Source organism: Peromyscus maniculatus, chromosome X (genome assembly GCF_049852395.1).
Source record: "Peromyscus maniculatus bairdii isolate BWxNUB_F1_BW_parent chromosome X, HU_Pman_BW_mat_3.1, whole genome shotgun sequence".
NCBI lineage: Eukaryota > Metazoa > Chordata > Mammalia > Rodentia > Cricetidae > Peromyscus > Peromyscus maniculatus.
In genome coordinates, this window is record NC_134875.1 from 51,900,875 (window position 1) to 51,914,772 (window position 13,898).

Below are 13,898 nucleotides of genomic sequence, written 5' to 3' on the forward strand. Positions count from 1 at the left end.
TTAGTTTTACAAGATTTGTTTCATCATTATAAATTTACTTAGTCTTTTAAAACAACTATATAGTTTTTCTCTAACTTGGGCCTTATACATAAATACAAAAAAAAAACAAGATAAATAATCACAATATTTTGTCTAACAACATAAAACACACAAATAGCAGTGATGGTAGCAGAAGTCTCTAATCCCTTACTAGCCACCTCTCCCTGGATGCATAACCCTCTATCTATTCTGCTCATAATACTTAGCTGTCCTATTTCTCATAATCCTTTTTATACTTTCTCCTCTCCACCCAATTATCCACTGTCTTGCCCTTTCTTTCAACAACTACATTTCTATTCATAACCTCTCCTTTTGCCTATCACATTTTTGCTATAGCCACTAAATTTTTCATTTTACTGTAATTTGTTATCTTACCTACCTGTCACCCATTGGGCTAATGTTTTAATGGTAGACTATTAATATATCATTTACAATTGTTTCTCATGTCTGTTCCCCTCATTAAATAGCATAAGATAGGTTCTCATAAAGATCATAGGTATACAGTCCTCAACTCTGTTGCAGATTAAAATCAACTGAGGATATACAGATAGATGCCTTGGTCTCAGAAAACTGAAACTATCTCTGGGGTAGGGGATGGTTCCAGTGGTTTTTTAAAAAAACTCTCTGACTCTAATATACAGCCAGAGCTGAAATATATTAAACATACAGCCTAGACAAACTGTAATTTGCAGTTAGCTGCTCATTTTTATAAATTAAAAATTTACAGCTACACAGTAATACTCATTCATTTACATATTAACTATGGCTGCCTCCACTCACCACAGGCAAAGTTGAGTGGCTAAAGTGTAAACCCTATGGCTAGCTGAGACTAAATTATTTATTTTCTGGAATTTTACATCAAGAATTTATTGATCTCTGATAAAGAATGAAAAAATAAATAGTCTACTACTAATCATAATTATATGGGAAACAGGGACAGCTACTACATTAATATGAAGTAAAACTGATTTTAAAGACTAAAGGGGCTTATTAAAAATATATTATCATCAAGGGTTGCTATCACTTTAAAATAATTATGTATTTGCATTTACATATTTGAAGGCACAAATATCTTTTTGTATTTTCAAGAACAGTTTTTCATCATGAAATATGGGCTTGTGGTTGTGTTCTGTTTCAGTGTTCATTTTTTACAGTGGCTGCTTATTTACTGACTATGGGCTGTCTTATTGTCCTAGTTTTCATGTGATTTTTTTAAGGCTCAGAAGTAACTACTAGATATACTTGTAGAGGTATCCACAGACATGTAAAAAGTATAATTTAAATTAAGTCTGCAGGTCTAGGTTACCTCATTCAGTATATTTTCTTTTTTATTCACAATTTATATTTTTTTTTAAATTTATTATTCTGTCATACAATACATCCAAATCACAGTTTCCCCTCCCTCCACTTCTCCCAGCCTCCCTCCACCTCCCCTTCTCCTCTAGATCCACTCCTCCTCCTCCTCTATTTCCCTTCAGAAAAGAGCAGGCCTTCCAGGGATATCCATCCAACATGGCCTAACAAATTACAGTAAGACTAGGCTCAAACCTTAATATGAGGTTTGAGCTCTCTTATTTGTGGCTCATAGCTCTCAAACTTTAAATTTGAGCAAATAAACAGAAGTTACCACAGAATAAGAAGGGAATATGGTGGGGGCTGTGGATGAGGAGCTCTAGAGACAGGGATAGTAGGGTACAGGTGCTATGAAAGGGGAAGAATGGGAAAACAGGGAGGGGACTTAAACTGTTAAGCTAGAGGAGAAAGGGAGGGTAATATTGAGGGTGAGGAAGGAAGGAGAGATAAATAACACTAAAGATATTTGGAAAAGTCATAGGGAAACGTATAATTTTATAAGCTTACTTAAAAGATGTATACTATAAAATGTACACACACACACACACACACACACACACACACACACACACATACACAAGAGTTTAAATGGAGCCACAAGGGGTGATAATGCTTTCTTCAATAGCCACACACACACCACCACCACCACTAGCAGCAGCAACAACAACAAAAATCAACAAAGTAAAAACAACAACAAACTAAAAACAACAACAAAGAACTAAGTAAAAACAACAAACAACAAAATAAAAACAAAACGAAATGGTGTGAGGCACAGGAAACTTCCATCTGAGTTTTTGGCCAGGAAAGTCCAACATAATTTTGAATTGTATTCTAAATGCTTACCCATATACCTATAGATGTTTGTAGCATTCACCCTTTCTTTTGGAACAGATAGACTATTACAGATAGACACAACTGGTCAAAATAATAAGTAATTGTAGGTGCCTAGTTCCAGCACACTGTATCCACAACACAACTCCTGCACCTAAGGCTCAGGGAATGGTGAGGAAGAGGGGCAGGCAGATTGTAAAAGCCAGAGAACCAAGAGGACTATTGCTCAATAATATCGTCTAGACATGACAGAGAAGATCCAAATATGAGCTCTCAACAATATGGTTGTCCAAAAAAGACATGCATGACAACACCAACTGACATGCCAACATACATGGGGTATATTTCATAAGACCCCACCTTTAATTAATGAGCTAAAGGCAATAAATGACTGCTGAGAGAGAGAAGCAGTTTTCTGCAGCTCTGTTACAGGTTATCTCATCTAAACTAGTCAGCCCTAAACATACAGATATAAGCAACAGTAAATGGAAATACACACACACACACACACACACACACACACACACACACACACACGTGTTCTATAACTGTTAAATACTCATACATAAATATGTATTTATTATGTATATGTGTACATATATATGTAACAATAATAACTGGATGAGGGTCGTGAAGTTGAGAAAGAGAACACAGGAGGAGTTGGAGGAAGGAGAGGGAAAGGTACGTACAGTAGTCAAGTATGGAAATTCTCAAAAAAATTTTAATTTAAAAATAACTCTAGTCTATAAAAAATGTAATCTAGTACAAGGAACTCTGGGCTGGATATCAAGAGCATTTGGTAATTCACTATTGTCATAAAGACATTTACCATATCTGCTATTGACTAAGAATGCCCCATTCCACTAAAGCAATTCTGTCACTTGGATATGTCAGATTAAGGAACATAATTTATAATTTCCTAGGTGTAATAGTGTATGCTGTCAATTATTAACAGCTTCTTTTGGCAAACTTTTGTATTTCCACAAATAATCTCCAATGTATCTAAAAATTGATTTTTCATCTTCTCTAAGGTAACTGTTTAGTGATATAAAGGACTAAGCGTGCAAACTATTTAGGTAATAATCTCTTCCTAGCAAGAGTTAAACAATGTCTGCAAAATAGTTATGATTTTACACTTGATCTTAGCCAAAAGGCCAAGAAGTGATAAGATTCTAATAAAGAAACATGGAGTTATTTCCAAATAGACACATACTTTATAAAGCAATTAACATCTACTCCTGCTACCTTTCTCTGAATAAGTTTAATTAGTTGAAAAATTGAGAATACACAGAAATACAAGTTCAGAATAAATTATTATATGCCATCAATAATATTTAAAATTTGATTGAGGTTAGGCAAAATTCTGAAAAAAAAGAATAAATCTCCAAAAATACATGCATATCTAATAATTATAAAATTTGCTAAATGAATGCCTCTAAAATATTTGGGAAAACTGATTACCAAAGCTTTGACTACAACACTAATTAGAAAAGTATCTGTTCTGGATGTCCCAGCACTCGGGAACCTGAAGCAGTGGGACTGACAGGTTTCATGCAAGGATGGCCTGCACAGTGATTTCCATGAGAGCTTGGGTTTCAGAGTTAGACCTTGTTTTAAAAAACAGCAAAAGTCCTTTCAATATTAGAGCAACTGGCAACATTTGAATATTAATGAAAGGTTACATAATAATGTGCTAAATTTGTTTCCTGATTTTTATAATTGTATTGTGATTGTGCGTGCAATGGAATGGATTTTTTTTTTCCTGAAACAAGGGCTTTCCACAGAGCAAGGCTGGCCTTAAACATGTAGTCCTCCTGCTTTATCCTCTCAAGAGATGGGATTACAAGGGTGCAGTAGCACAGATGGCTAGAATATTCTTGATCTTCAGAAAGACTTATTACTAGTAAATGGTTAAGGATACAAAGCTATGCAATGATGTATGATGGCTGTTACTGTCTCTCAAATGAAAGTGTGTGTGTATGTGTGTGTGTGTAGAGAAAGAATTCGATAGCAAAAATAAAACTAAAAAATATTTGATGAATAAAGCAATGTGGGAATTTTTTTATAATATTCATTCAACTATAATGTAATTTTGAAATTATTTCAAAGTGAAAAGTTAACTTCACATGTGCAGGAACTACATGTTGTTTTCTCTTTCCTTCAGTTTTGTTTCAAGTAATACAGTTACAAAAATATAATTTAAGAATTATAAAAGTTATCTCAATACATTTGCCTTATCCATACTTCCCTGAGATATACTGCCCCAGTGTTTGGTATTAGCTTGAAATGTTTATTCATCGTACATATGTATCTATATCTATAAAGATAAAGACTATGTAGTTACATTTATATATTACTACATTTTGTAATGTCTTATAACATCTTCATAACATTTCACAGTATCATTCATACTTTCTAGATTTATACATGTTTATCCATTATATAAAAAATTAAAGGCATTAAAAGATAAAATAAAGTAAACAAGGGCCAGCAACATGGCTCAGTGGGTTAAAAGAATTTTCTGTATAAACCTAATCATTTGAGTTTGATCCTCAGATCACAAGGAGGATGGGAAGCACAGACTCCCAAAGTGTCCTCTGACTGCTATAAGCACACACACATACACACAGACACACACACACACACTCCCAAAGTGTTGTCCTCTGACTGCTATAAGCACACACACATACACACAGACACACACACACACACGCACTCCCAAAGTGTTGTCCTCTGACTGCTATAAGCACACACACACAACCACACAGACACACACACACAGACCCCCAAAGTGTTGTCCTTTGACTGCTATAAGCACACACACACACACACACTCCCAAAGTGTTGTCCTTTGACTGCTATAAGCACACACACACACACACACACACACACACACACACACTCTCCAAAGTGCTGTCCTCTGACTGCTATAAGCACACACACACACACACACACACACACACACTCAAAGTGTTGTCCTCTGACTGCTATAAGCACACACACACACACACACACACAGACACACACTCCCAAAGTGTTGTCCTCTGACTGCTATAAGCACACACACACACACACACACAAACACTCCCAAAGTGTTGTCCTTTGACTGCTATAAGCACACACACACACACACACACACACACACACACACACACCCAAAGTGTTGTCTTCTGACTGCTATAAGCACACACATACACACACACACACATATTCCCAAAGTGTTGTCCTCTGACTGCTATAAGCACACACACACACACACACACACACACCCAAAGTGTTGTCCTCTGACTGCTATAAGCACACTCACACACATACACACACACACTCTCAAAGTGTTGTCCTCTGACTGCTATAAGCACACACACATACACACACACACACACACTCAAAGTGTTGTCCTCTGACTGCTATAAGCACACACACAGACACACACACACACAGACTCCCAAAGTGTTTTCCTCTGATTGCTATAACCACACGCACACACCCACACACACACACATACACACACACACTCACAAAGTGTTGTCCTCTGACTGCTATAAGCAAACACACACACACACACACACTCCCAAAGTGTTGTCCTCTGACTGCTATAAGCACACACACACACACACACACACACACTCCCAAAGTGTTGTCCTCTGATTGCTATAAGCACACACACACACACACACACACTCAAAGTGTTGTCCTCTGACTGCTATAAGCACACACACAGACACACACACACACACAGACTCCCAAAGTGTTTTCCTCTGATTGCTATAACCACACGCACACACCCACACACACACACACATACACACACACACTCCCAAAGTGTTGTCCTCTGACTGCTATAAGCAAACACACACACACACACACACTCCCAAAGTGTTGTCCTCTGACTGCTATAAGCACACACAACACACACACACACTCAAAGTGTTGTCCTCTGATTGCTATAAGCACACACACACACACACACACACACACACTCCCAAAGTGTTGTCCTCTGACTGCTATAAGCACACGTGCACACACACACACACACACACACACACACACACACACAGACACACACTCCCAAAGTGTTGTCCTCTGACTGCTATAAGCACACACACACACACACACGCACAAACACTCCCAAAGTGTTGTACTCTGACTGCTATAAGCACACACACACACACACACACACAGACTCCCAAAGTGTTGTCCTCTGACTGCTATAAGCACACACACACACACACACACACACACACACACACACACTCCCAAAGTGTTGTCCTCTGACTGCTATAAGCACACACACACACACACAAACACTCCCAAAGTGTTGTCCTTTGACTGCTATAAGCACACACACACACACACACACACACTCCCAAAGTGTTGTCCTCTGACTGCTATAAGCACACACACACACACACACACACACACACACACTCCCAAAGTGTTGTCCTCTGACTGCTATAAGCACACACACACACACATATTCCCAAAGTGTTGTCCTCTGACTGCTATAAGCACACACACACACACACACACACCCAAAGTGTTGTCCTCTGACTGCTATAAGCACACACACACACACACACACAGACTCCCAAAGTGTTGTCCTCTGATTGCTATAAGCACACACACACACACACACTCAAAGTGTTGTCCTCTGACTGCTATAAGCACACACACAAACACACTCACACACACACACACACAGACTCCCAAAGTGTTGTCCTCTGACTGCTATAAGCACACACACACACACACATACTCCCAAAGTGTTGTCCTCTGATTGCTATAAGCACACACACACACACACACACACACACACACACACACTCAAAGTGTTGTCCTCTGACTGCTATAAGCACACACAGACACACACATACTCCCAAAGTGTTGTCCTCTGACTGCTATAAGCACACACACACACACACACACACACACACACACACACACACACAAAGTGTTGTCCTCTGACTGCTATAAGCACACACACACACACACACACACACACACACACACCCAAAGTGTTGTCCTCTGACTGCTATAAGCACACACACACACACACACACACACACACACACACACACTCCCAAAGTGTTTTCCTCTGACTGCTATAACCACACGCACACACCCACACACCCACACATACACACACACACTCCCAAAGTGTTGTACTCTGACTGCTATAAGCACACACACACACACACACACACACACAGACTCCCAAAGTGTTTTCCTCTGACTGCTATAACCACACGCACACACCCACACACCCACACATACACACACACACTCCCAAAGTGTTGTCCTCTGACTGCTATAAGCAAACACACACACACACACACACATACACACACACACACACACTCCCAAAGTGTTGTCCTCTGACTGCTATAAGCACACACACACACACACACACACACACACAGACTCCCAAAGTGTTGTCCTCTGACTGCTATAAGCACACACACACACACACACACACACACACACACTCCCAAAGTGTTGTCCTCTGACTGCTATAAGCACACGTGCACACACACACACACACACACACACACACACACACAGACACACACTCCCAAAGTGTTGTCCTCTGACTGCTATAAGCACACACACACACACACACACACACAGAAACACTCCCAAAGTGTTGTACTCTGACTGCTATAAGCACACACACACACACACACTCCCAAAGTGTTGTCCTCTGACTGCTATAAGCACACACACACACACACACACCCAAAGTGTTGTACTCTGACTGCTATAAGCACACACACACACACACACACACTCAAAGTGTTGTCCTCTGACTGCTATAAGCACACACACACACACACACAGACACACACTCCCAAAGTGTTGTCCTCTGACTGCTATAAGCACACACACACACACACACACACACAAACACTCCCAATGTGTTGTACTCTGACTGCTATAAGCACACACACACACAGACTCCCAAAGTGTTGTCCTCTGACTGCTATAAGCACACACACACACACACACACACACACACACACACTCCCAAAGTGTTGTCCTCTGACTGCTATAAGCAAACACACACACACACACACACACACACACACAGACTCCCAAAGTGTTGTCCTCTGACTGCTATAAGCACACACACAGACACACACACACACTCTCTCAAAGTGTTGTCCTCTGACTGCTATAAGCACACACACACACACACACATATTCACAAAGTGTTGTCCTCTGACTGCTATAAGCACACACACACACAGACACACACTCCCAAAGTGTTGTCCTCTGACTGCTATAAGCACACACACACAAACACACAGACTCCCAAAGTGTTGTCCTCTGACTGCTATAAGCACACACACACACACGGACACACACACACACTCCCAAAGTGTTGTCCTTTGACTGCTATAAGCACACACACACACACACACACACACACACACACTCCCAAAGTGTTGTCCTCTGATTGCTATAAGCACACACACACACACACACACTCCCAAAGTGTTGTCCTTTGACTGCTATAAGCACACACACACACACACACACACACAGACTCCCAAAGTGTTGTCCTCTGACTGCTATAAGCACACACACACACACACACACTCAAAGTGTTGTCCTCTGACTGCTATAAGCACACACACACACAGACACACACTCCCAAAGTGTTGTCCTCTGACTGCTATAAGCGCGCGCACACACACACACACACACACACACACACACACACACTCCCAAAGTGTTGTCCTTTGACTGCTATAAGCACACGTGCACACACACACACACACACACACACACAGACTCCCAAAGTGTTGTCCTCTGACTGCTATAAGCACACACACACACACACACACACACATATTCACAAAGTGTTGTCCTCTGACTGCTATAAACACACACACACACACACACACACTCCCAAAGTGTTGTCCTCTGACTGCTATAAGCACACACACACACACACACACACAAACACTCCCAAAGTGTTGTACTCTGACTGCTATAAGCACACACACACATACACACACAGACTCCCAAAGTGTTGTCCTTTGACTGCTATAAGCACACGCACACACACACTCCCAAAGTGTTGTCCTCTGACTGCTATAAGCACACACAGACAGACACACACACGGACACACACACACACTCCCAAAGTGTTGTCCTTTGACTGCTATAAGCACACACACACACACACACACACACACACACACACTCAAAGTGTTGGCCTCTGCCTGCTATAAGCACACACACACACACACACACACACAGACTCCCAAAGTGTTGTCCTCTGATTGCTATAAGCACACACACACACACACACACACACTCCCAAAGTGTTGTCCTTTGACTGCTATAAGCACACACACACACACACACACACACACACACAGACTCCCAAAGTGTTGTCCTCTGACTGCTATAAGCACACACACACACACACACACTCAAAGTGTTGTCCTCTGACTGCTATAAGCACACACACACACAGACACACACTCCCAAAGTGTTGTACTCTGACTGCTATAAGCGCGCGCACACACACACACACACACACACACACACACTCCCAAAGTGTTGTCCTTTGGCTGCTATAAGCACACGTGCACACACACACACACACACACACACACACAGACTCCCAAAGTGTTGTCCTCTGACTGCTATAAGCACACACACACACACACACATACACACACACACACACTCCCAAAGTGTTGTCCTCTGACTGCTATAAGCACACACACACACACACACACACACAAACACTCCCAAAGTGTTGTACTCTGACTGCTATAAGCACACACACACATACACACACACAGACTCCCAAAGTGTTGTCCTCTGACTGCTATAAGCACACACACACATACACACACACAGACTCCCAAAGTGTTGTCCTTTGACTGCTATAAGCACACACACACACACACACACACACTCCCAAAGTGTTGTCCTCTGACTGCTATAAGCACACACACACACACTCCCAAAGTGTTGTCCTCTGACTGCTATAAGAAAACACACACACACACACACACACACACACACACACACAGACTCCCAAAGTGTTTCCTCTGACTGCTATAAGCACACACACACACACATACATGTTGTCCTTTGACTGCTATAAGCACACACACATACATGTTGTCCTTTGACTGCTATAAGCACACGCACACACACACACACACACTCACAAAGTGTTGTCCTCTGACTGCTATAAGCACACACACACACACGCACACACATACAGACTTCCAAAGTGTTGTCCTCTGACTGCTATAAGCACACATACTCACATACACACACACACACTCCCAAAGTGTTGTCCTCTGACTGCTATAAGCACACACACACACACAGACACACACACACACACAAACACTCCCAAAGTGTTGTCCTCTGACTGCTATAAGCACACACACACACAAACACTCCCAAAGTGTTGTCCTCTGACTGCTATAAGCACACACACACACACACACACACACACACACACACACGGACACACACACACAAACACTCCCAAAGTGTTGTCCGCTGACTGCTATAAACACACACACACACACACACACACACACACACACATACACAGACTCCCAAAGTGTTGTCCTTTGACTGCTATAAGCACACACACACACACACACACACACACACACACACACTCCCAAATTGTTGTCCTCTGACTGCTATAAGCACACACACAGACACACACACACACACACACACACACACAAGCTCATATATACACACACAATAAAAATATTTTTAATTTAATAATAATCCTTTCAGCATAGTACTTAATAACAAACATAAAATGTATTCAAGTGATTAACTTTAAATATTAAACACCAAAAATAAACAAGACCAAATTTAAGTATATCCAAATGGAACTCATTCTTTGGTCAACAATAAAAGTCTCAGATAATCTTTCTTAATAAATGCACTAATAAATTAACCCATTTATTACTTTACTATTGCCTGAATTTTATAAAGGGATTTAAGTTTTTCAGTTCCTAATAGTTTCAGTAATTTTTACAGACTTTTGCCAGAAATGACACTCTGCAAATTCATATAAGCAAGATAGCCATGATAGAATGATTAACTGAATACTTAACCCATTGTAGAAATTAGTTTCATCTGTGGATCCACGGGGTCAGGCTGTATTCTGAATGGGTAGCTCTTCTTCACAGAATAATCTTGAAGCAGAAGAACCAAGCCCACTCTCAAACTTTTATACCACTCTGGACACAGAGCATTCCACATAATCACTGACACTATGCCAGAATTGTCAGCGACTTCCAAATAGGTCTAGAAAGAGAGTGAAAGCATATACACATTTGCTCTTTGTATCTATATGGGTGTGACACAAGGTATTATCTGTGAAAATTTATAGTGACAGAAAAATAACACTATACTTTTTTATTCTTAACGACTCACTTATTCATGCTGTTAAGATTGCTAAGTGAAAAGAGAGACTGCTAAATGAAAAGAGATACTGGAAATTGGCGATATAGTACTGACTTACTGTGTGATGATAAACTTTTTAGTTATGTTTACTTTTCCCATAATGCTTAACCTAGTACCATTCACCAAGAGAATTAGATAAGTCTCAAATTGTGAAGATCTTCATAGCATAGCTGAAGGACCTTGGTATTTATTCATTTATCCTATAGCACTTTAGATAGACATTGAGTAGACATAATCCGATCAATGCTCTGATGACATTAATTTACTTATACTGGTATCTTAGAATTTGGTATATTGGCATGGCAATTATTTCTCTTATACTATTTGGCAGAAGGCAATACTGATGCCAACATCGTCATTGTTTAATCTGGGTATAGTTGAATAAATATTTTGCAACATAAAGTATGTTCTCTGTTTTAAAATACAAAGATGGAAAACATTGGTTACATCTAATACATCTAAGAACAGTATCTCAAGTTTTCTCTAACTTTTAAAATTGATTTTCAGGGGTTGGGGATTTAGCTCAGTCGTAGAGTGCTTGCCTAGCAAGCGCAAGGCCCTGGGTTCGGTCCTCAGCTCTGAAAAGAAAAAAGAAAGCAGCCCTAAATCCATCTCTTGGGCCAAAAAAAATTGATTTTCAAATGATGTTACATACTAAGATTCCATTAACAACAAATTTTGGCAATTCATTCCTTCAGTGATTAAATATGGATCAAATCTATATTATCCTCCAGATATTATGTTAGGCACTGAGTAGGATAAATGGCTGAATCAGACACTATCCCTAATAATAGCTAAAATGGAGGACTTGGTATGTGCCTAAAACAGTTAAGTCATTTACTCATATTAAGAAATACCAGCTCTGTAAGATATTTACTTATTTATTTTTATTTTACTTTACAATACAATTCAGTTCTACATATCAGCCACGGATATGGCTTGTTCTCTCCCCTCCCGCCCCCCTCCTCTTTCCCCCCAGCCTACCCCCCATTCCCACCTCCTCCAGGGTAAAGCCTCCCCCAAGGACTGAGATCAACCTGGTAGACTCAGTCCAGGCAGGTCTAGTCCCCTCCTCCCAGGCCTCATGAAGGGTGAGGGTCGAGGGAAAGAGAGCTTGGGGGAGCGGGAGATCCCAGATGGATCAAGAACAGAGAGGGAGAACAATGAATAGGATATTTATAATCAGCACCTCCATTTTGCTGATTAGAAAACTGAGGCTTTAAGAAGACAAATAACTAATGCTATAAAAGCCTGAGACAGCTGAGACTAGAAACTAGTTTATCTGAATAAGAAGCTATATGACATACACAGTTGCATGTAATATAACACATATACATATGCATATGTGTGTAATACATGATAGCTATGTGTATATGGGATTTAAATACAAAATTTTAAGTATGACATACACACAACCAAGAGAGGGGATAATACCATTTTAACAGTAGATATTCTCAGTGGTAAAATCTTGGATAATATTATTCTCTTAATATATCTTCCTATGTTTTCTCTTAATTCCCATCAATAAGTATACTTGACTTTTACAAACCACAGTTAATAAAACACCTAAACTAGCTCTTGATACATGAGGAACAGTGGTGCAACATTAAGTTTTTTTTTTAAAGCAGGACATAAATATCAAGAAAATAGATATATGAACATAGAAAGCAGTATATGGCACAGAGTCAAGTTAGTAGAAAAGTGTAGGAGTAGACTGACAATTAGAAAGTTCCTAGTAAATGATGAGCTGAAGAAAAGGCCAACTAATTATGCTGAGAAGCAAATGGAAAGCAAGAAAGAGAAAACATCTTCAAGATGTTCACCCAAAGAGGAGAGATAGAAATGGTCCAGGGATATTTTTTCCTTTACTAAATTGTTTTCTTTTAAAACTGTTTTAGCCGGGCAGTGGTGGTGGCACACACCTTTAATCCCAGCACTCAGGAGGCAGAGGCAGGCAGCTCTCTGTGAGTTCGAGGCTAGCCTGGGCTACCAAGTGAGTTCCAGGAAAGGCGCAAAGCTACACAGAGAAACCCTGTCTCAAAAAACCAAAGAAAAAAAATAAAAAAATAAAAATGTTTAACTAGAGACTAATTACAGGCTAGTGCAGAGAAGAAAAGATTAAAGACAAAGAAAAAAAAGTGTGAAAGAGACCAGCTAGATGAGGAATCTAAAGTGCATATCTACCTCTGCTTCATACTTAACAGATA

The 13,898-nt window shown here is 40.0% G+C and overlaps 1 protein-coding gene and 1 pseudogene across 1 annotated transcript in view; both read right to left on the minus strand.

Moving 5' to 3' along the window:
* The window catches only part of Radx (RPA1 related single stranded DNA binding protein, X-linked), a 74,997-nt gene that overhangs the window by 49,901 nt on the left and 11,198 nt on the right, over positions 1–13,898 (minus strand). The window contains exon 3 of the mRNA XM_006997503.4: positions 11,340–11,532. Coding sequence (XP_006997565.1) covers positions 11,340–11,532 — 193 coding nt within the window. The remainder of the gene's footprint in view (positions 1–11,339; positions 11,533–13,898) is intronic.
* Positions 3,233–3,389, minus strand: LOC121825986 (U2 spliceosomal RNA; annotated as a pseudogene).